The sequence below is a fragment of the Dysidea avara genome, chromosome 8 (assembly GCF_963678975.1).
Source record: "Dysidea avara chromosome 8, odDysAvar1.4, whole genome shotgun sequence".
In the NCBI taxonomy this organism is placed as follows: Eukaryota; Metazoa; Porifera; class Demospongiae; order Dictyoceratida; family Dysideidae; genus Dysidea; species Dysidea avara.
Genome location: NC_089279.1, coordinates 23,248,280 through 23,272,467, shown reverse-complemented (window position 1 = coordinate 23,272,467; position 24,188 = coordinate 23,248,280). Strand labels below are relative to the sequence as shown.

The 24,188-nt window shown below is 38.3% G+C and overlaps 2 protein-coding genes across 2 annotated transcripts in view; one reads left to right on the top strand and one right to left on the bottom strand.

Annotated features, from left to right (window-relative positions):
- LOC136263355 (Fanconi anemia core complex-associated protein 24-like) overlaps positions 1-23,386 on the top strand; it is a 24,351-nt gene extending 965 nt beyond the window's left edge. The window contains exons 3-5 of the mRNA XM_066057876.1: positions 8,741-8,890; positions 22,926-23,067; positions 23,119-23,386. Coding sequence (XP_065913948.1) covers positions 8,741-8,890; positions 22,926-23,067; positions 23,119-23,213 — 387 coding nt within the window. The 3' untranslated portion in view covers positions 23,214-23,386. The remainder of the gene's footprint in view (positions 1-8,740; positions 8,891-22,925; positions 23,068-23,118) is intronic.
- LOC136264863 (peptide methionine sulfoxide reductase-like) lies at positions 23,276-24,188 on the bottom strand. The gene is made up of 3 exons (XM_066059624.1): positions 24,184-24,188; positions 23,781-24,032; positions 23,276-23,727 (listed from the first exon to the last, which is right to left on the bottom strand). Exons 1-3 carry the CDS (start codon positions 24,186-24,188, stop codon positions 23,487-23,489), a joined length of 498 nt encoding a protein of 165 aa, XP_065915696.1. The 3' UTR covers positions 23,276-23,486.

The following is a 24,188-nucleotide window of genomic DNA, read 5'->3' as shown; positions in this document are numbered from 1 at the left end:
TCGAATTTGTACTTGTTGCATCTCAAATCAATTAAGCCATTACTATAACATATATCTGGCTGGTACAAAGAAAATCATCTTGAACAATACTTATCTCTGCGTAAGTTTAATGCAGTAAGCATAATATTCTCCTTGGTGCATATACGTAGACATAGACAATAGCACAAAACACATGCTTGTGCACTCACTCACGCAATGTGTTTTTCCAACAAAAACTAGTTGATACTGTGCTACTTAGGTGCCCAGTTGATACTGTCTCTTTAACTACGTAAGCAAGCAGTATAACTTTTGAAGCATACTTCCTGTGGTTATGCAATTTGTCATTGTACTCATAAGTTGTAGGGACCCAGTAACACTTCTTCTCTGAATTTCAGGTCCCCGGTTGAGCTGTGCGAACCTCCAGAACACATGCACCATATTAAATGATTTATTATTCAACAATATAAATAAAACACATTTGAGTTCTTATCTATGATCCTAAAAAGTAGGCTGTTCAGCTAAAAAGTTCTGGTTGAGTCGAGCTACAACTTCTTTGTGACTCTCTGCTCGACTGATTCCTGGGATTCTCACATGAGCCTTCACAGTTGTTCATGGTATCATGTGACTTCTCACAATTAGTGCTGAGGGTTTTTGATATTTCTTAGACAGTACGGTACTGACCGGTATGCCTTAGTTAGTTGCCATTTTAGACCTGATGCATATGCACAAGTACGGTTTCTAAACATTTTTACTCTTGAGAGACAGAATTGTGTTGGCAAGTTCACTGCTAAATTTGCAATAGATTATTCTACACCAGCCCGTATCCTTTCATGTGTACACTTTTCACACAAATAGTGAAGCTATAAAAGCTGTTTTTCAAAATCCACAGTATTGCATTGCTACAAAATTAGACGGTATCAAAAACAGATACTGCGGTTTAAATAAATAATTGGTATATTGTTCAGCACTACTCATGATGTAATAAGGTATGAAATGATACCTGGGGTTTACTCTTGTACTAAAACATGAGGCCAAAACTTGCTGTGTAAGCAACTTTTTAGTAAATAAACATGCAGACTCTTTGCATACCTTTATAAAATTATCCATAACTCAATGGTGGTTGTTCCTATCCTCTTCCATTCGATTTGCCATTGAATTTCAAATCATGCCAGATCTGACTCATGTGATTTAGCCCACAATCGAAGTTTAACATGTGCAAGTTTGAGGTGAGAAAATGCCAGTCACTGTTGTTCATCAACAAATAAGTCTCTGTAGTTATAGTGTTTATTTTAACTTCTCCAAGTAGCCCAGTGAATAGACGTTCAGTCATTGTGTAGTTTTATTGCCATGTATGCCTAATGCATTCCACTTTACGCGCTTAAGGGTTTAGATATTTTGTTATTCATCCATTACATTGCTAAGGAAGAACAAATGACTTGAAACCACAAATTACATATAGGAATATCTTCTCAATTGTCTGTCATGTTTTCTTATGCAAATTCTGTAGACGAAGCCACAAGAATGTTCTTTGTTCTCGTCTGCATACCAAGGGGATACTGCCCCCTTCAACTCAAAAGAATACGCTACTCCTAGTAGCATACAAAGGCCTACTGTGTTGTTTTATGGGAATTAAATGTCCAGTACAGCATGTAGCCATTGAGTAGTTTCAGTGACAAACTACACCCCCTTCAAGTAAACACAATAAAAATGGTTTACAGTCTTGCTCATAAGCAGCATTCATTCATTCATTGGATTAAGGTTTATTTTCTGTAGTTATGTGTTGTGTGCACAGACATGCAGACACACAATTTTCCCAAGCCAATTTTAGGAAACTAGACCTGTAAGCCTTTGGCTGGTTGTGATTTAATACCTGGTGTAAAAATTTCAGGGAATCGGGCACAGACATATCCATATTTAAACATTTACGCCAGTGAATTGGAAACACTAAATTTTCATTATTTTACATATAGTGCACCAAAGTTAGTCAGAATGTTTTGTTTTCGTGTAGGCTAGATTGAAATTAGTGTATCAGCCTGGTTATTTACCACACATACTGATTGGGAATGACCTGTGTAGGTATACATTGCTACTGGAAAGTAGAAAAGATAAAATTTGTGATGTTTGATGATATTACTATATAGTTATACAACAGGCACGAGTGCTCTGCCTGTATAAACGCACGAGCCTGAGGGCCGTTAGGCCCGAAGACGAGTGCGTTTATAAAGGCAGAGCACAAGTGCACGTTGTATAACTGTTATGTACCTCTCACCTAATAGGTGGAAAGATCCAACGCTGCAGCTACATTTCTTTTATAAGGTAGAATACCGATATCGATTGTGGTGCTCTAAAACTAACGACATTATTACGTATCAAGCATGGCCTTGACCATACAATCACATGGCAACGCCACAATCGATTGTTATGGTGAGTTTCAATTAGAATAACATTATTTTAAAAAGCTATTTGTCAAGGTGAAAGCTTCGATCAAACTAGTAAGGTATGTATCTACATTTATATATATGTAAATAGAGTTTTACCTGCCGTGTTTGCCTCTTTGATCACCATTGGCTGCTTTTAGATCGCATGTATAACGTAGTAGTGACGTTCCCTGTATGGCCCCACAATCAAATTACGCATGTTAGGCTATATAAGAATTCGAGTAAACAGTGTAGCGTCTTGCCACATATTAGGTGAGGTGTCGTAGTGGCCTAAGCTGCCAGCACTTGTGAAATGTAGCACAAAACCGCAGCCAGTGCAATATAAATATATTGCACTGCGGTCAGTGCATTATAAGTTATAATGCACTCGCTGCGGTTAGTGCAGCAGTGCTATATACGAATTATAGCACTCACGGCGCCTTTGAACTGCCCACGCAGAGTGGTACATAAGAATGATATTACATTGTCATATCTTTGCTGTTGTTTATACAAGCACAACATACGTATATAGTAATGAAACAAAAGAGGTCAACAACTGCAGCTACTGTGTACTATGTTTAAGACACTAAGACTCTTCTGCAGTTGTGTTGTAGAGGTACTTTATTCTAGGGTTGTTTTTAGAGGCATCATTTTGACGAGTGTCGTTAATAATTGGAACTAAAGAAAAAACATATAGTATAAAAATCACCAAACCTGACTTTTGGTCTGCTTGCCTGCCTACTTTCCAGCCTGACCACAATGCAAGGCTAAAGGCTAAATGACACATGGTATGACCACCATTTCTAGATAATAACAAACTCACCATTGGCATGTGCCTTTTGGGGTTCCAGTAAGTACTTGCCCCTTGTGCCTTGTCTTTCATCTTCAATCATGCTATACATTATTGCTGGTCATCTTCTTCGTGTTAGGGAACCGTATCGAGACATTGATTTTCTGTATCGACACTCCATATTTAGATGCCCCACATAAATTAAAGTGCTTAAAGTACTAGTGTTACTTATTACTGGTAGACAGGTAGTAGACTACATGATAGGAGCTTTTTACAATCTAGCTGGACCAATAATGATTAAGGGACATTCCCCTTACTGATCTAGCTGTATTTATACCAATTGATCATAAAATACGTGCCTCTTATTGGTGGCATGGTGAAAAACTAAACATGAAAGGCCATGCCGTATACACGTTATACAACATTATGAATGAAGAACAGTACAAAAAGCACCTCTGCAATCAATCCAGTCACACTATGGAAAATATAGCACTGAATCCATGATACAGTGTCCATTTCTGCCATTCATCACCTACACAGTAGTGGAGAAATAAATGGGACACAAAGGAGGACAAAGGTAAGTCCACGCTGCATGGCATTGTAGCTGCTTAGGTTGGAGAAAAGCATGTCTGAAGAAATCAAGCCTGTAGCGTTAACCATAGTTGAGTTATGCTTGATTGAAGGCATTAGTTAGTTGGTTAGTTTACTTAGTAAGCCAGTGTGAAAAAAGATGTAAGATGGCGGCCAAGAAATGGCTGTGTTTGTAGGTCATTGGCAGAATTTTCAATGGTGACAATTCAGCTGAATTTGTGTTACCTTCTCCACAGATTTGGCACCTAATTCACCTGAATTGTCATTTTTTTTTTTACCATAAACCTACCATTACAGCAGTTTCTTGGCTATCACCTTGGAATTCACATCTTTTTTCACACTGACTTTTTGGGGGCCACACCCTTTTTTACAGTTTGGCTGTTTTGGATTAGATATCATTTCTTTATGTAATTGCATACCCCAAAGGCGGCCTGTGGCTGGCTTTGGGAGTCACTTGTTATGTAGCTGAACTCTACAGGGTGACTTGTATCATAGCTGAAAGTCCTGTAATAAAGCTGAACTCTGTCTCTCTATGGGGGTGACTTGTTATCTAGCTGATCTCTCAACAGGGAGTAACAGGGTGCGTAGCTGAACTATCTTACTGCTACGGAGCTGAATTCTCTACAGGATTTATAACCGAACTTTCTATAGGGTGACTTGTTATGTAACAAGGTGACTTGCAATGTTTGCCAATCTCGGCAATCTGTGTACAGGACAACTTATTTGTAGATAGCTGAACTATCTACAGAGTGAATTTTAACATAACTGAACTCTCTACAGGGTGACTTGTTTGTAGCTGAACAGGATGACTTACAATGTAGCTAAGCTGTTTACAGGGTGACTTAGTATGTTACTCAACTCTCTACAGGGATACTTGTTTGTAGTTGAACTCTCTACTGAGTGACTTGTTTATACTTGAACTCTCTAAAGGGTGAGTTTTTACATAGCTGAACGAGCAGTGTTGGGGTAATGCATTACATAATGTTATTACTTTCGTGGTAACTAAGTAATATAATGAAATACGCTATAAAAACAGGTAAAATAACTCAAGTTACTTCACTTACAAATGTAACAGGTTACCTACGTAAGTAATATAGTTACTGTAGCGTATCTAATATTATGTAATATTATTACTACAAGTAACGAAGTTACTAATCTTGTTAGTGATCCACTGAGTAATGCCTAGCCACAGCAAAGTAATGAAGCCTACTGAATGAAGCTTATTCACCAGCTTCTTACTTATAACCAAGATTTGCACATTGTCCAACAACGCAATCATTTCATGTGATAAGGTGGTAGTTTCATACATGACAGCTTAAGGCTATGGACAAAAAGTAATATAATATGTAATATTATTATAATTACTTTATTTTTTGGGTAATATGTGACTGTACCTAAATAGTTCAGTTGCAAGTAATATGTAACTAGTTATTTTTACAAAGTAACTTGCCCAACACTGAACAAGCAACTTGCTGAATTCTTCCAATAGGGTGACTGTTCTATTAGAGTATCTTGATCTACACTTAGTTTTTTTTGCAGTGGCATTTAATCTGATCCTTCTATATCACTGAAGGATTTCTATGGTGATTGATTCATCTACATAACTAATTTCAGCTCATTCTCTAGTGTACCTATCAACAAACTAATTTTCAACTCATTTCTTGAAGCAGTTTGCCCTGTAGGCATGACAGTAAATCAGAGTTATTCACATCATAACTCATAAAATATTACTTGGATTTGCAGGTATTGGAATTTGCTTTTGGACTTCCTTTTAGGCATGCTAGATTTCAACTTGATTGGATAAAGCATTTTTGTTTTATAGCAATTTTTGCAAAAGAAAGAAGGATAAGAAAAACCGAAGAAATAAAAACTGTATTCAGTCATATCTCAGGAATGGTTGGAGTGAAAATCATGTTTTTTTTTCTTCCTGTCAATGTACCCATGGTGTGGTGCACCAGCTTCTTGGACCACATGCCACACTACCGTGTGTAGGAAAGGTAAGCATGCAGCTACTATGTGAAGGTGGCTACTGTCTGAGGACAGCTACTATCGGCGTGTATAGCAGTAAGCCTGTGCTATTAATATGTCGTTTGTTTAACCAGTTGTCCTCTACTTCAAGAGGACAACCTGGCTTAACTCAATTCATTTAATAGTTTCTGATTCAAATATGTCAGTTACATCAGCATATTCATATACAAGCCACAGCTCAATTCATGTTTTGCACACCACAACAAGAATGGACAAATAATGTGGTATAGACATTTCCAATCCGTGTTAAATATCTGTATTAGGCTATTGGTGTGGGTATAGAGAATGTGGAGATAGCTAATGTCCTTTGCACAAAGTGATATTCATAATGTAATAATGTAATAGTCTTAATTTATTGACACATGAGCATGTGGTTTATTATTGGATGCTGATTCAGCCCAGATAGCTGTGGATATTCATTGCAGACTATTATGGTATCCATCAGCTGAATGTGTTGGCAAATTCATTGCCCTGTGTTGTGACTTCCTGTGGTGTATGGCGTATGGCTTCTTTTAGTACCTTTGAACTAATTAGTGCGTGTGGCTAAATGGTATTTACCCTGGTATATGCCCATGTTATAACCATTTGTAAACTGGGGAAAGTAAAATTCTAGTAAAATGGGAATGGAAAGTGGAAACAGGAGTGACCAATGAAAAATGCCTCATGTGAATATACAGATTTTACAGTTCGACGTGTCTTTGCAGTGTTATTGAAACATTCAAAACACTCTAATAGAGCAGCCACCAGCATTAAAATAGAGCAGTCAAGAAAGTTTTGCCAGGGACTGCATTGAATTGATAGAATGAGATTAGGTATATGTGACCATCTTAGCAAAGACCCGACTTGTTCACACAAGCATGCATATTAAGAACAACAAAATTTAAAAATAATTCATAAAGTTACACATGCTACAAAAAAAATATGCAAGTTTTTATTAAAGGAAGACTCGAATTGATTAAAACTATGCACCATCTTATTTGCCTGCTCATAGAGACTTCGAAAATCTTTGTTTCATCTCTGTAGCCCCAATGGTATGCATGTCATGTGCATTTGTTTACAATGCGGTAAACGTAAACAAGATTGTTGTCAGTTCTTCTACTAAACCACCTTCATACCTAAAATTCCAAAACTACTCACCACAAAAGGCAGAAACTTTGGTGATCCATTCCTTGGACACTGCAAGTTGGGTTTTTGCTGAGACAGTCACATATAGAGTAGCTAAGTCATCAGAAAGTTAGCTGTTCCCATCATAAACATAAGATTCAACCATTAAACAGTGAAAGTACATATATTCTAATTAACTGACAGTGCCTGCATATAGATGAGGGAAATTGTACCTGCAACCTTAGGAAAGTCACAGAATGAGGTATGCAGCAGCTGCACACAGTATGTGTAGGTAGCTCCAATGAGGAGACTAAGGACAATGTGACCAGTCATGGTGGATTCTCTTAAAGCTGCTTTAGTTTGATAAGCACACTGTTGTGTGCATATCCCCATCATATGACTTTTTGTCTGGTAGCAACAGATACAGTTTCCAAAGCACTGTTAGTTATAACTATGATACGTTATGAATCTAGTGTATAATAGTTGAATCTTTTGAAATTTTTATGGTTTCAAATGACTAGCTAACTTTCAGTGTTGATGACTCAGTTAGTATATGTACCTAACCAGCTATAGTCCATTAATTCACAGGCTTTCAATGCAGGTCCCTGGTGGGATAGTTAACAAAGCATTCTTGACTGCTCTATTAGAGTATTGTAATGCAAGTGACTGCTCTATTAGAGTGTTTCAATCCTTTTAGTGAATAACTGCAAAATATTGACATGATGACCTTTTATCAATTTTCCATTGGTTGTTCCTTGTTCCCACGTTCCCATCCTATTCCCATTTTCCTAGAATTCTACCTACCAGGTTACAACTGATTTGTAACACTGGCAGCACCTTTGATCCTCCCACGTACCATACTACAAATAGCATGTACATGTATGTTCTATTAGAGTAATTGAGCAAAATGCTAAGTTATAATTATCACCCGAGTCCAAGGTGAAGCCAAGGACAAGAGTGATAACTATGGTCAATTCGCGTTCACCTGAGCCCCCACCAAATACAGTCATATCAAAGAGATGAACATGTGTTCACTCCCAATGGTCTTGTACTGGAACAAGCATGTTTTCATGCTGTAAACATGCTTGCGCACCTTAATCATCTACAGTGGAACCTCTCTTAACAAACTCCCCAAATTAAGGACACAGTAGAAAAACCTCCATAATAAGGATCTTTTGGTCCCAACTGGTCTGGTTAATACATTTTTTTACCTCTGAAAGAGGAATACCTCTATATTGCAGCAAAAAGTAGCCAAAAATTCAGTCCCAAAGTGCCCATAATAGAGAGGTTCCACTGTATACTAAATGTATAGGACATTTTTACAGCCTCATAACATACTTGTTCTTGCCCATATCAAAGCACTTTTTTTAAATATAAACAGTTCCAGCATTTAAAAGGCCTTCACAATGCCAGTAAATGTCAGGCAGCTGGCAAGTGTAACAAGAGTAAAAAAAATAAAGGCTCGTATGCATTCTAATTAATTCGTTCATTGTGAAGCAATTCTAGTAGCACAAACATACATCGTGGCTACTTTAGGTTACTAAACATTAAGTAATGTATCTTAACCAGTTTGCATCTCCCTATTGTATAGCATGGCTGGTTTGTGGTTTACTCCCATGCACTAGTTAGCTATCACTCAGTGATAAGTTAGCAATCACCCAGCAAGGCACTTTAATCCTGGGATATATATGAATGGGTTTCAAATATCTGAAGAGATTGCATTGGTATTGAGCAGTTTAGGTAATTGAGAACCCACTGCATATGACTGTTGATTGCATGCCTTGTGTTTTACTATACCTTTAATTTATTGAGATCTTATTGTTATTATCAGTCTCAGGTGAAGGGGGTGGTATTATTGGAGCAAACCCCAACCAGTGGTCAGTACATGGTAGAAGTACAGGAGCGACTTGTAATTGAACTGGGTCTGACTTGTGTACCAGTTAGATCACCTGCCCATGCAGCCAAGATGATCACAACAATGGTATGATGTCCTTGTTGCTATAATGAACTTTTATAGGCTGTTTCACTTGTTTGTAATAAAGAGCTGCACATTGTCTAATGTCTACTCAATCAATACAGTAGGTACTCGATTACCCAGGCTCTCGATTACATGAACAGTACAAATGACTGTTCTATTAGAGTGAGCAAATGATTTTAACAATATAAAGAACCATGGCTTTAGTTAGCTGTCTATTGTGCAAGTTGGATTCACATACTAAACTTAGCAGACTTTTAACAACACACTAATAGTTCTTGTAATGCTGCTTTATCAGCTACAACTGCTCTTATATAGTAGAACTTTAGTTCTCTGAACACCAGTTATCCAAACTATAGTATTAGTTAGCCAAATACCAAATTGATTTTGCTATTAGAGTAGTTGAAATTCTATTTTTTACAAACTGTAAAAGCATTGGTTTAGGGTAATTTTGCACACGTTTATAGAGTATGGACTTTTCAGTTATCCGAACACTAGGGGTTCAGATTACTAGGTTTGTAAATCACTTGTGCATGTTTGTGAAATTTATATGCCAGTATTGGCAACACAGAGGAGATAGTGCATGGTACCATATTTTTAGCTGGGCCCATACCTGGTACCATTTAGTCGCCAGGGTAAAGAGTAAACAGCCAAGCTGTGAAAAAGGATGTGGCACCTGGGTGAAAGAAGTTGTGAAATCAAAAGGTGGTGGCCAAAAAATAGCTGCAATGATGTTACTGTCTATCATTTTGAATAATTTAAATGGGTCATCATTAAACACGATTGACAATAACATCATTGCATCCATTTTTTGGCTGCCACCTTTTGATTTCACTACTTTATTCACCCTAGTGCTCCACCCCTTTTCACAGCTTGACTGTTTTCATTATGTGCCTTGTTTTCTTTTCTGTACACATGTAACAACAAATGTCAAACATTTATTGTACACATCATTTGTAAAACAAATAACTATATTCCAGGGTAGTAATAGTGATGAAAGCAATGATGATGGTGCTGTTCCACGAGCTCCTCCAAAATAACTAACATGTGCTCGAGTGATAAGAGCTCAAAGCCATATGTCACTTCGAGAATGTAGGACAAAGGGTACTCTTAGGGTTGATGGTATGGTTATTAACACTGACAGCCTTGGACTAGGATGTAGAGTTAGGGGACATGGAGTAACAACTACAAGGGATGGTGTCAACAGCATCAAGCATTATTTCCTGTACATTGTCGAGGAGGTCACAGCAGATCTAGTAAGGGCATGTGTCACATCAGATCCAGAGGTCGTCACAGCTCTAGAGGCCATGGCACAGGATGAGACCAACTCCAGGACGTCCCGGATCACCAATCCAGGGGACAACACATCGCCTAGAGACAGTATCTGATAACTGGCACAAAAGGGAACCTGATTCTGTACTTCCGTGTACAATAAGGCTCCAGGCTCCACTGTCCAGATAGTACTACTTCACTGGAGTTGTTTTTTAGGTGTTACATGAAGTTCGGGATCTAATAGTGACTGAGACAAATTGATATGCTCATGATAATCCTTCCACTAAACCAAACACTTGAGAAAGACGTTGAACACTTAACAAGTTCACAGCTATATTTTGACCCTCTACAAAAAGGTAGTCAGCTGTTGTGGACACGTTGAAAAGGCTTCCCAAAAGCATTGGTCAAAAACAGGAGAGGATAATATGATTACAATCTCTTCTGGCAGTAGCATGGTTTGATCAGAAATATGTGTACTTCATAATTACAATGCATCGTATGGAGACAACTGAATTATATACTAATCTTGAGGTGTGGGTATTGTGTATATGTACCACGTCCTCCACTGCTCCCTGAATGCCAGCAATATGTTTGGAGGTAGACAGGGGTGATCAGCTGATGACTTTTGTTGAAAGAAGATTTAGAAAGTATGTTTTCTTACTTGTTAGAGTGCTCCCTTCTGAATGCCTATGTGCTACATGGGTTGGCATATCCAGATATCCTGAACTCCACTAATAAAATTTTTGACTTTTGAAGTTCTGGCTGGAAATGGCCACAACAGCTTCTGCTGAAGGAAGAGGGCTCCCCATAGAAGCAGCGATTGCACACAGAGGTTGAAAGTGGAGCTTGGTCACTTGTCTACAAAAGTGGGAAGCAAACATGACTGTGTTATATGTATGGTAAAACATGACTGTGTTATATGTATGGTAAAACATGACTGTGTTATATGTATGGTAAAACATATCATACTGAACTCACCAAGAGTGTAGTCTGGAACCAAACAAGAAAACATGTCCCACTTGTAATGTATACCTATATACGTACATAACAAGATAGACTATTTTAATAAGGATCATAAAATGTGGAACACACAGCTACGTGTAGCCACATGATTATTTCTTTTGTAAATTTTTAATAGAGCAGTTACAGTATTATTGTGTAATTAATTGTCTAATTTATGTATAAATTAACTGATATCACGGTGACAAACAAGGAGGGGTACTAATACACACCTTTCTTTCTGTGAAGATCTTTGGCTGAAACTGGCATTGTACTTGGGTGAAGTTATCATTGTCTAATAGTGATAAATACAGTGTCAAAAATATAGCCGTTTTGTTACTCATGCAACAACTTCTTACTTTGTGGGAGAAGGAGAAAACAGATTTGCTTTACTGTCACAAGAATCTATGTAGAATACAGCCATCCTCAAGGGCTAGTAGTACTACTAATAGTTCTGTAGAACCATAGGCAACTAGGACATGTAAGGTGATAGGGCCAAAATGACCCTGAGTTTAGCTGTATTAATTTCTGACAGTGCCAAGAGGTATGATGGCAAAGCAAATTCATATTGCTATAGTACTACGACCAACTTGGATTGTGAAGATACCAATCTGTTTGGTGATGATGAGGATGATAATGACAAATCCTTATATGAGATCAAGGAATCTGTGGACTATCTTGCCTCACATTTAGCTTCCGCTAGAGGCTATAGGTTGTCACTTTTCAGGATGAGGTTTGGAGTATGCATGAGGCTATTTAGATATTGGTCGTTCAGACTATCGGAAGGTTTGGTACAAGTTCCATACTTGCACTGATAAACGTAAATGGCCAAATCTCCTGAAACTGTATGCCCTTGCATTTAGCTAGCCATTTTCCAATGGCAGGGTTGAAAAGACTTTTTTGTCGTTAAGTTGTGAAGACTTCTCAGAGAACTAACTTAAGAAATGATGCACTGAATGACCTACTGGAGTTCTACATAGAAGGACCATCGTCAAGTTGTTTTTGTCATTATGTTGCAATTGAATTGTGGTGGTCTGATTGCTGTACCACTAGAAGAGTGAATCAGCAGCCATGACAAACCTATTGGGAACAAAACCCAGGTTCATCTGATGCTGATTTTGAAAAAGAGGAAGAAAAACATGTAGCGATTAGCGGTGGGATGATTGGGTTGATGTCAAGTGAAACTGACGAAGACTGAACACTGTTGAACTATATAGTGGTACAATAGCTGTAGTTTTTGCTGTCACTTTAATTTTAAGTGTAAATTCATCAGTCTGTATATTTCATTTACTTCATATCAGCAGTAAACATCATCACTTGTAGATTATTAAATCACTTAAAGCTACCACAAAAATTTACCATACTGCAATTTGGAAACATTCCTTGCTAGTTCCATATGATTAAGTGGCTGCAGAACTGTGGATTACCTACTGCAAAAGTGCATAAGATAATGCAAAGAGCAGAGTTAAACGTTTAGTTATTTAATCTTGCACTCATGGTCATGTGATTGTCACAAAACACTGTTCTTCTCTTCGTGCTTCTCAGCATATTGGTAATCTATTGTAAAATAATGTCTAGTACGCACTAGCAGTCTATAAGGAGCCTAATGATGATGTGCAACTGCTATAAAATACATGATGTACAAAAATTTGTAGTGTGCATAAAACCATTGAAATTACTCTCAAATTCAATCTCAGAGAATCTATTTCCTAGAGGGAGGGAGGGGGGGGGCATTCCCCTAGACCCACCCCCCTAGATTGGAATGCTAGCAAGCCGAAGCACTCTAAAGTACACCTTCCCTCCACATAAATAGTAGGAAGCTATTTCCAGCCATTCTGTTCATGTTGTCTGGACACTTACAATAAGTTATATTTTGTCACTGCCCTGTCCTAACCACTAAACAGCTTCACTATATGTATGTAGAGGAGGTGTCCAACTCCCTCAAATAGAAATCTGGATGGGAAAGTGTCAGTCTGAGCATCTTCTGATAGTGACCCCAACTAGAAAGCATCCTTCAAAAGAAATGTGGAAGAGGAATATCTCCCAATTGCACTCTGGATAAGAGAGTCTGCTGATAGCAAGCTGAAGTAGACAGTGTCTCCCAATACAGATATATTGCAATACATCAAGCTGGCTGGCACTCCTTTTGCAATAACAGCTGTGGTGGTAAAGAGATCTACAGCTGAAGAACTTGTAACTCACATTTGTTAGACTGATGAATAATAAACATACCTACAATAAAACTACGATTGTTATCGGCACACATTAAAGCTAGGATAACAAAAAACCATATGCTAATGTAGATCACCTGGGGAGATGCTCTCCCATCCAGATCGCCATTGAAGGATGGTCTCCAGCTCAGATAGCTATTAGGAGATGTTCCCTTACCCAGCAATCTGGAGACACTCTCCCTTCTGGACTACTATCAAAGATAGATTGCCTCAGAGCACTATCAAGAGACACTCTCCTGCCAGACTGCTATTAGTAGGCACTCTCCCATCCAGATTGGTATTGAAGGATGATCTCCAGCTCAGACTGCTATCAGGAGACACTTTCTTACCATGGGAAGACATTCTCCCACCAACTGCTACTAGAACTCAGTGATAATGTCTTGATCACTGTATCACCTGCGCACGGGTGTTGATGCTATCGGTATTTGGTTACAGCCAACAGCCGCATGACACTCTCTGGTGATGACCCACAGGTCAACACATCACTGCTGCTATGTGCAACCTGTCTATTCTCCTTAGAGGAGTCTGAGACAATGAGGGGTCTCACTTAAGTTTTCTGCCTCATCCATTTCGTGTTCCCTTGTTTGCCTCTGGCCTCTGTTGTAAAGATTTTTGAGGGACGGAGAGGCTTTTCAAATTTGCATCTACAAGATCTGCTGGTAGTTTACATTAGCCACATAACCACAACCCCAACTCGGTATAAACCTAAAGTGTTCACAGCAATGTCTCATTTATTACTTGTACATATGATGGAATCTGTTTGAATTCTTGCAATCAAAAATGGCAGCATTATAGACACTCTCCCCTCCCTTTAAAGTTTTATTGTTAAAATTATACAAATCTATTTAAAAACAGTTACACTGAACTGGTCACTTCTAGATCTGGTGAATGTACATTCTGATTGTGGGACACCTGTAGATGATAAATAACATCTACACATGGCAATAAGAGGAAAACAGTAAACATACAAACAATAAACGTGCAACTTCAGTAGTGACCTCAACCCTTAGTTGCATTTTAACTTGTAGTGAAATTAACAGTTTTCACAAATACTAGAAGTAGAAGCATTCTTGAGACATAATTATGTTTCTAGCATATCTAGCAAAGTATGCAGGTAATAGAACATAATTCTGTATAATTGTATAGAGTAGTACAGGTAATCTTCACCTGTGAATCTGTCCGGCGAGGGGGCTGCTGCATGTATATTGCACTAACTATGCCATGTATGGCCACCCCAGACCAGTCGTGGCACCAATCCCCACTAGCCCTATCATCAGTCCTGTACAGTATATTTATTAATAAAGACAAAGCTTATATAGTAGCTCCTCACGTTTTCCGAATAAATCTAAAGATGAATATAATGGCTGCACTTCTGCATGAAATCTCACTAAATGCCTTAACAGTATTATTATTATTATTATTATTATTGATAATGGATACACACAACACTAAAATACAAAAATATGCTTAGGCACTAGGCCTTTGTTCATATCCATGTCCTTGTTGTTTCCAATAACAGTCCAATTGTTGTTTAAAAAGAGCTATAGTGGGTGAGGATACTACATGGTGTGGGAGTAAGTTCCAAATGTTGACAACTCGTTGGGTAAAAAAATTTAATCTCTGTTTTGTTCTACACTGCTTCTTAAAGAGTTTCAAAGAATGTCCTCTGGTATTTGATGTATTCAACGTAAACAGTTTAGACCATTCAATGTCATAGTACCCTTTTAATATCTTGTAAGTTTCAATCAAATCTCCTCGCTCGCGTCGGCAGTAAAGTGAATACAATTCTAGTTTTTGTAATCTAGTTGAATATGGAAGCCCATTGAATCCTTTAATTAGCTTAGTTGCTCTCATTTGCACCTTTTCTAGCATGTCTATGTCCTTAAGTAAATAAGGGCTCCACAACTGCACAATGTATTCCAGATGAGGCCTCACATAAGTTTTGTATAGAAACAGAAAAAGATCCTTTGACATACTCGGGAAAGTTCTATTTATCATCCCAATAACTATGTTCGCCTTTGCTACAGCCTTCTGACAGTGGAGACTTGAGTCCAGCTTGTTGGTCACCCAAACACCCAGGTCCTTCTCATTTTCGACTACACTTAGATTTGTAAGGCTAGCTGAATCTGACACATAGTAATTAGAAGCTAATGTATTTCCGATGTGCATTACTTTGCATTTGTCAATGTTCAAGCTTAGAAGAGACAGTGTTGACCATTCCTGGGCATTATTCAAGTCCTGCTGAAGCCTAAGAATATCTTCAATAGTCTCAATAATCGAGTATAGTTTGGTGTCATCAGCAAAGACTTCCAAGTCACATTGTATGGCCTCAGCTATGTCATTTATATACAAAACAAAAAGAAGCGGCCCAAGTACGGAACCCTGTGGTACTCCACTAGTCACCTCCAGCCATCCAGAAACCTCTCCATTTAAAGCCACTCTTTGCAAACGATCCGAAAGAAAATCAGTCAACCATGTTAAAATCTTACCATCAAGACCATAGCCAGCCAACCTCTGAGCGAGTCTGCAGTGAGGCACAGAATCAAAAGCTTTTCTGTAGTCAAGGTAGATGACATCAATACCATGACCCGAGTCTAGTGCAAGAGTCCAATTCTCATATGTCTCCAAAAGATTTGTGAAACAAGATTTCTTAGTAACAAAACCATGTTGACAATGTGTGACAATGTTGTTATCTTCTAAGTACTGCATTATCCTTGAGCGTATTAAAGATTCTAGGATTTTGACAACCTGTGATGTTAGACTCACTGGCCTGTAGTTGTTTGCACTAGTTTTGGAACCTTTCTTGAAGATAGGTGTAACATTCGCCATTTTCCATTCCTTAGGAAGTTTACCACTATTCAATGATTGGACAAACAACAGAAAAAGTGGTTTTGTCAGGCTATGTGCGCAATTCTTTAAAAGCTGGGGGTGCACATTGTCTGGACCAGGAGTTTTGTTGGGGTTCAAAGATTTTAACACACTATATAGATCAGATTCAGTAAATGAAATATCATTCAGTGTAGTGTTTACTTTAGTAGGAAAGTTTGGAACAGCAGAGGTATCTTCAACAGTAAATACAGATTTGAAAAAAGAACTCAAAACACCAGCAGTTTCTTTGTCATTAGTTGTGAGAGTTCCATCACTTTTTTCCAGTTAACCAATTCTAGATCGCACCTTACTTTTGCTTCTCACATAACTGTACAACATCTTAGGATTAGATTTAAACCTTTGCATCATTAGTTCATCGTGCTTGACTTTAGCAGACCTTATCAAATATTTCACATGGTTTCGTTGGGAAGTATATTTACTATAATCCAATGGTGATTTTGTAAACTTGAAATGTGAATACAAATACTGTTTATCTCTTACAGCTTTAGAAAGACGGCTTGACCACCATGGAGGTTTGTTTGTGTTGACTTTCTTTACGACCTTAGGAACATACTTGTCTAAAAGTGATAGCATCAGATTCTTAAATAAATCCCAATTTGTTTCAATAGAGTCGTGTTGAAGTAAATCATCCCAGTCAATATTATCCAGTTCTTCACACATAGCCAAGTAGTTGCCTTTCCAATAATTGTACCTGCGTGGGGTTTCCTCGCAACTTGGAAGAACTGTGTAGCATTTAAAATCAAAAACCAAACATTCGTGGTCACTAGAACCCAAGGGAGGGTAGTGTTCTATATAATCAATTGAGTTAGGGTCATCCGTAAAAACTAAATCTAAGATGGAAGATCTTTGGGTAGGAACTTGACGAGTAGGATCCAATACATGTTGCGATAAAAAGCTGTCTAAAGTTGCGTTTAAAAACCTAACTTCAAAAGTATCTGAGTTCTGAGAACAGATACACTCCTGCCAATTAATGTTTGGAACATTGAAATCCCCCATCAAGAGGACATGAGAACATTCTTTGTAACACCATAAATTACTGATCACATCAATAAGTTTACTATTGTTGTCCTCATTAGATGAGGGTGACCTGTAAATCACACCAACAAGAAGTTGGCTACTGTCTGGTAGGGATATAATACACCACAAAGAATCATCAACAGAACTCTCCATAAACTTGTCACACATCACTGTAGGTAAAGATTCGTGAACATATAATAAAACTCCTCCACCAACAGAGTTTAATCTATCAAAACGATACAAGTTATAGCTCTCGAGATGTATTTCAGCATTACCAATACAACTGGAACACCAAGACTCAGTTATAGCAATTAGATGAGGTAGTTGTTGGCCAATTAAAACTTGAAATTCAGCAAATTTGTTTGTGATACTCCTTGCATTGGTTGACAAGCACTTAAGTTTAAAATTTGTTATGTCCTTACTTAAACTGTGGTCTGTGCAGAGGGAAGAAACTAAGTTCCCCTCTGCACAATCCTCCCGTTTTTTATCATGTACTTTCTACCCTCTTTATTCATTTCGGAAAGTTGTGATCGGAGGGCTTTGTTCTGTTGTTGCTCTTTCGGAGTCAAGTCAGGTGTAACGTAAATTCTTTTTACTTCCTCTGGGTTGTTCTTATCACGAAGCTTAGTGCAGTTACGGAGCAGCAAAGCCTTTTCATGTTCTGAGGCAATAGTTACTTTAACTAATCTAGGTCTAGAACCTCCTCCTGCTTCTTGTTTCTTGCCTATACGATAAGCATTCACAATCGTTGCCTTAACACCCAAGTGCTTAGTAAAAACTGACGATATGGTGCTGATATCATACTCCTTCCTTTCTTGACTGTTTTCCGCAGAGGATTCCTCCACATTATGTACAATAACATTACAACGTCGCTTACTTCTCTCTTTTTCTTCACTTAGAAAGGCTGATATGACGTCAGAAGTTGGGTTACCATTGCTGGTGCTGGATGTAAGTGGGATGTTAGTTTCCATATTATCAGCAATACCGCTCCTGGATGTTTTACTCAGTGCCTCATCAATTGTTTTCTTAATACATTCTCTGGTTTCCTGAATAACACTTTTGATCTGTTCAACTACTGTAGTGGCAATAACCTGTTCTTCCACCCCTGTGGGCTTGCTTTTATCCACCAACTTGAGCACACAAGGTTCACACTTTGAACAGAACCAATGCAGGCACTTGAAGTGAGCAACCTGCAGTATTTCCTCAGACAGATTTTCACAGGGTCCACAGTACCAGTTCCAACAACTTTCGCACTGAAGTATCTGGTCAACGGACTTACTGCACTTAGAACACACACAGCTGTCTTCTCCAGTTTCTTCCTGTGTCTGTGTGTCACTTCTTTTCGCATACGGCGCTTGCTGCCTTTTCTTACGTCGATATTTCGGCATACTCCAAATGTAGCACACTAGCAGGACGAAAACTGCTGAAAAAACGGACTGAAACAGTGTTAATGACAACCAAAGCTGGATAAAAACACACTAGCAATAATCTAGTAGAAAAAATCACTGGAATTTATTCTCAGGTCCGGTATTGTCTCGCAGACCCTTGCCAATCAAACTAGTAATCACGTGATTTTCGCCAGTATGAGTGAACCTATCATACCAACTGGCTCACCATTCTTAGTGCTGGCCATCGTCTCCTGTCCCAGCGTCTTTCCTAATTCTTCCCCAGCTGCAACAAAATACTCCATACAATTCTGCTCATGATTCATACAGGTGGAATCACCTTTACGGAGGCCACTATCGAGGCCAGTTTGGAGGACTTTTTTTGATGTGTTTGCCAACCATTAGAATAGACCAGTTCATTAACGACAAATCAACTTTTTACCTTCTGTTAATCCGTTTTTGCAAAACTTGCTCATCCCTGCTTGCTTGTGATTGAAGCACGCACACTTACTGTCCGCTTATTTATAGAGTATTTGTAATTTTAGAAAGTAATGACTGCAGTAAATGGATAAAAAAGGAAGTATCTTGTAGGTAGGTGTTAGTGTAGCTGTATAGGCGTGTGTATTTGTATAGGAGTGTCTATTTGGATATATTGTTTAGGCTTAAGTGTGTGTGTGTGTGTGTGTGCTTGCATGTATGTATATCATTTTTGACCTATGTTGCTCATCTTGGCCAACATATTGTTCCATCTGTGCTATGGCAGGATGAAAGTTACCAGTCACTGTGTCTGTGGGGCTTCCTTTACTATCGACCGTGCTATGGTCTGTGGCTTAATGTCTGTTAGTGATGATGACTTTCACAGCTGGTGTATTTTCAAAGGTTTGTTCTGATGTTGCTGCTAACCTACCTACTTCACTTGAGCCTTTCTCGTGTTGTCTGCCATTCTCTGTCTGATCTCACTTGGCAACAAGCTATCCTTCCTTTGTGTCTGGGTGGTTTGGGTATCCGTAGAGTCTCTGATATGGTTTATGCAGCTTATATTGGCAGTTATTCAGATGTCAACTTAATTTGCCGCTTACTGTGACAGAGATTTTATGTTAGTTGGAGAAACCTCAGCACTGTAAAACCTAATTGATTTACTACCAACTTCTTTCAGTGTCTCCCATGCTTCACAGTCAGTGTTGCAATCATACCTTGATGACCACTTTTATTCAGAAGTTTTGCTTCAACAGAGTATTCACGAACAACACCCATTATCTACACAGGCAATCACTACTAAGAGGAAAACAATAAATATGTTTGTAACTTCAGCAGTAACTTTAACCCTTAGCTGCATTTTGACTTGTAGCGAAACTAGGTTTCACAAATACTAGAAGTAGAAGCATTCTTGAGGTATTATTATGTTTCTATGATCAACTGAAGGGTCATTAACACCTACTTTTATCATAATAGGATGTCTAGCAAAGTATGCAGATATTAGAGCATATATAAGTACAGATACTTATTCCTCACCTATGAATCTGTCTGGCAAGGCTGTATATAATTTATAGTGCCCTAACGATGCCATGAATGGCCATGCCAGCAACAATCCCTAGACCCAATGCAGCAAGCCCTATCACCACTCCTGTAAAGTAGTATATTTACCAAAGCTTATATAGCAGCTCCTCCTGCACTTTTACCAAAATTGGTCCATGGCCAAATACATTGGCTGCAAGCCTGTAAATCAAAGAGTCGCTGAATGCCTTAACAGTATGAATGAACCTATACCAACTGACTCACCGTCCTTGGCACCGACCACCTTCTCCTTCCTGAGCTGCTTCCCTAATTCTGTCCCACCTTTACGGAGGCCACTATCATGGCACATACAAAGGCCTTCTGCAATGTGTTTGCAGTTATTGGAATAAACTAGTTCAGTAAACAATACATTGACAAATCAACTGTTTATAAACCTTCCTTGCAGATATTGCTCATGACTTCAAAATATGCAAGGAAGATGAAGCCACGTCCACTTTCTGTCTGCTTATTTAGAGATTCAACAATCTAGCTGCACCAAAAGCACAGTGGTTATCTTGGAATTTAAAACAACTCCCCCAAGATACTTCACAGCAGAGCTTCATTTCAGAGAACATGCACAAAAACTTGTTGGTGAATGTTTGTTTGGAATACACAGGACTTCACATTTCAAGGGATTAGTTAGAGATGCCCTCTTTCTTAAAGACTGATATGATATTTGCACAAACCCATGCATTTCTAATAGAGGAACACCATTGCTGATGAAGTAATTAAACAGCTTCACTAAGGAAGGCAAGTTGTTTAGCACCTTCCTTCAGCAGTCTGGAGTACATTTGATCAGGTCTACATGCTTTATAAACACACACACATTCAGATATTGTAACATTATTTAAAATAAAGTTGGCAAATGAGACTATAGATCACATACATATGAGATGTCTTGTACAAAGTGAAACAAACAATTATTAAGCAAACTACTGTTTGCAATGTTTGGAGAATTGAACCATTTTTTTCAGAACTGGAATATTATTTCTAAACTTTTTTATTAAATTCCAGAATGGCTTCTGATTTGGGTAAAGGTCATTTGTAATGGTATCAAGATTGATTTAATCATCGCTCCTACTAGCATCACGGACCTGATTACACTCTTTCTTGTATTTAGCAGTATCAGAATTAGATTTCATCTTTTTATAATACAGTTTACGAATTAACTTAATTGTAGGAGCAGATGGCCAAGACTTCATTTTTCCATTTCACCTGAGGAATAACATCATCAACTCCCCCCCCCTCCCAAAAAAAAGGTCAGAGGAGGCAGAAGGGTGCTACAGTTGGGGGTGCCCAAAATTTATGGTGGTATAGTAGTAGGTGTGTATTCTAGGGGGGTCTGGGGGCATTCCCCCCAGAAACTTTTTGAAAATTAGGTGTCATGAGATTGAATTTGGGCGGTTTTAGCTGTTAATCAAATACTAATACATGCTTGACTGTTGTAATAGGGTGACTGCTCTATTAGAGTATCTCGATCGTGATTGACAAGTTTCTGGAAGTTAATGTGATGACTATTACACAATACAGCTTTGAATGGGGGTGCTCCAGCACTCCCTCTTCCACCACCTATGTAGGTCTTTCCACTGAGTCCACCAAGTGTCAATATCATGATATATCCTGGGGGTAGCTGCAATGTTTCACAAAAAGCAGCATTGCGAACAGTCTTCTGCTGTGGTGGTAACACATTTGAGGTAAATAGAATAGGTCATGACCATAAAAGTAGGTTTCCACACAGGATATAGCAGATGGTGAATTAGTCAGTAGTAGATCTAAAACATTTGAACTTCAATAGCACCGTGCTGAGTGAATTAGCACAAGTATAAAAACCTCATCAAAATGACAAGCACTAAACTTGGCGAGTTACCCATTATTCTTCATATGTATATGGTGAATTTGTGTATGTACAATCTATCTCTTAAGTGCAGTTTCTGTCAATTATGGTCTCCCTAGCATTACAGGAGCAGCCAGATAATTCCCATGAATGTATTCTATGCCTTAGATAAATGTTCGTTTGAAATTTTATACGATAAATGATATTCTAATTGTTTTGCTACTTACAGTGCACATGGGTTTCTATAAAGCTCAATTTTCATAAATGATATCAAAATGAAATTGTGTAGCAGGTTATTTTTGAGGGGTAAAAGTTTTAACATGATTAACATTGTAAAAATTCAAGGGTAAAATAATGGACCTCATCTGCAATGACCTCATCATTGACAAAGTGGCCGTGTTTAGTGTGGGCACTTCATATGTAATCTCTAAAATGAGTTTTGTTTGCGGATTTCATGACATGGAACTATTGGATAATAAAGGTAAAAGGCTAGATGTGGCGATGCGAAATAATCCCACCAGACGAAACCAGGCTTAAGTTTGCAATCAACACAAAATCACACGTATTTGTCATTTAATTAAGTATGTATGCCTCACCTTGCCCCTTGCTGCAGCATGTAAACGTTAACATAGCGAACCACCATCTCTCCCAATACCCTCTGTACAAAAGTGCCCACACAATCGGCCGCCATTTTGTGCTTTGACTTCATTGCGGATAAGGTCCATTCAGAAATCTGTACCAACAATAGCTTACAATGTAATACTAATGGAGAAAATCCCCTCTCAAAAAATAAGTCACTATATGGTAACACATTGGGCGTAGATTCACTGATTATAACATTACCCATACTGCACTTTTAGTCTACTAGTGGAGACCCTCAGCAGAACCAGTTCCTGCACAAAGGAGGAGGTGGGGCTTTGGACTCTAGTCTACTGCAAGCAATCATCCACCTACCTAACACAGGCAAAGTGAAGGCTACTGCTCTATTAGAGAAGTTTGGCAGTGAGTTCACCTGTAATTTTCTTACTGTAGTAATGTCATGTCCTTTTACAGGTATTCAAGCAATATCCAATGCCAGTATACAAGAACTAGCAGAAGCTACAAATCATTCCCATGCAGTAACTCTATACAATTTCTTCCGAACATAAGTGTGATCAGACAATAACACTCAGTTGGAAATACCTACCTCCATTGGCTCTTACATCAAGCGTAAAGAAAGGGAAACATCATTAAAGACAATGAAACAGTAATAACATTTCACGAAGTTACATACATAAACTAAAAAATAAACTTTATCAAGTTCTGACAAATGTTAACCAGACTATCAAAGCATTGTATTATAGTGTTCCACCAATGAAATTCAGTAGTGACTGACGGCTCTCAATGGTTTCATAGCACACAATGTTCTGACAGCTACTGGGCTAACATGCAGAAGGTTCCAGTGGTAGGATAGCCCTACGTACTACCCTGCGTAGCTCAAACTGAAGTTGCTTATCCAGCCCAAATAAATCAATCTCCTTCTCTAGATCAGAAAGCTTTCCATATATCCCACAATATCCATTAAGTCTTGTAGCCACTGGTGATGTAACTAATTCTTCGTTGGTAAACTTAAGGTAGGTAAACACCTCAGGAGTTTTCCTGAGCAAATACTTTTGATGGTGACTAGTAAAAATAATCACACATAGAAATGCAGTTATATCAACCACTTATCTTACTGTTCAGCATTGTAAAAAGTGGTAGCTGGAATGATTCTTATTACAATGGGTTTTTCTAGTGTTTTCTGGTGTTCCTGTTTAATCTCTTCAGCCAGACATTTTTGTTCCTCATTGTGGTAGAATATGGCTGACAGGTATTCTGTTTCTTGACTCACAGTAGGGTCATGAGTGGTCCAGAAGACTTTCAACAACTCACGGTAGGAAGTTTTAGTTTGATCAAATTGTATCTCAACTGCTTTGGTGTGGTCCCCACTAATAAGTGAAGTAATAACCTCATATATCTCTTACTAATATACTTGCAAGTATAGCTGTCTACACAATTATACTCTCCAACTTGTAACCATGAAAAACAATTCCAAAGCATTTGATTTGGACTAATGGAGGCATACCATAGTATACAAACGCCAT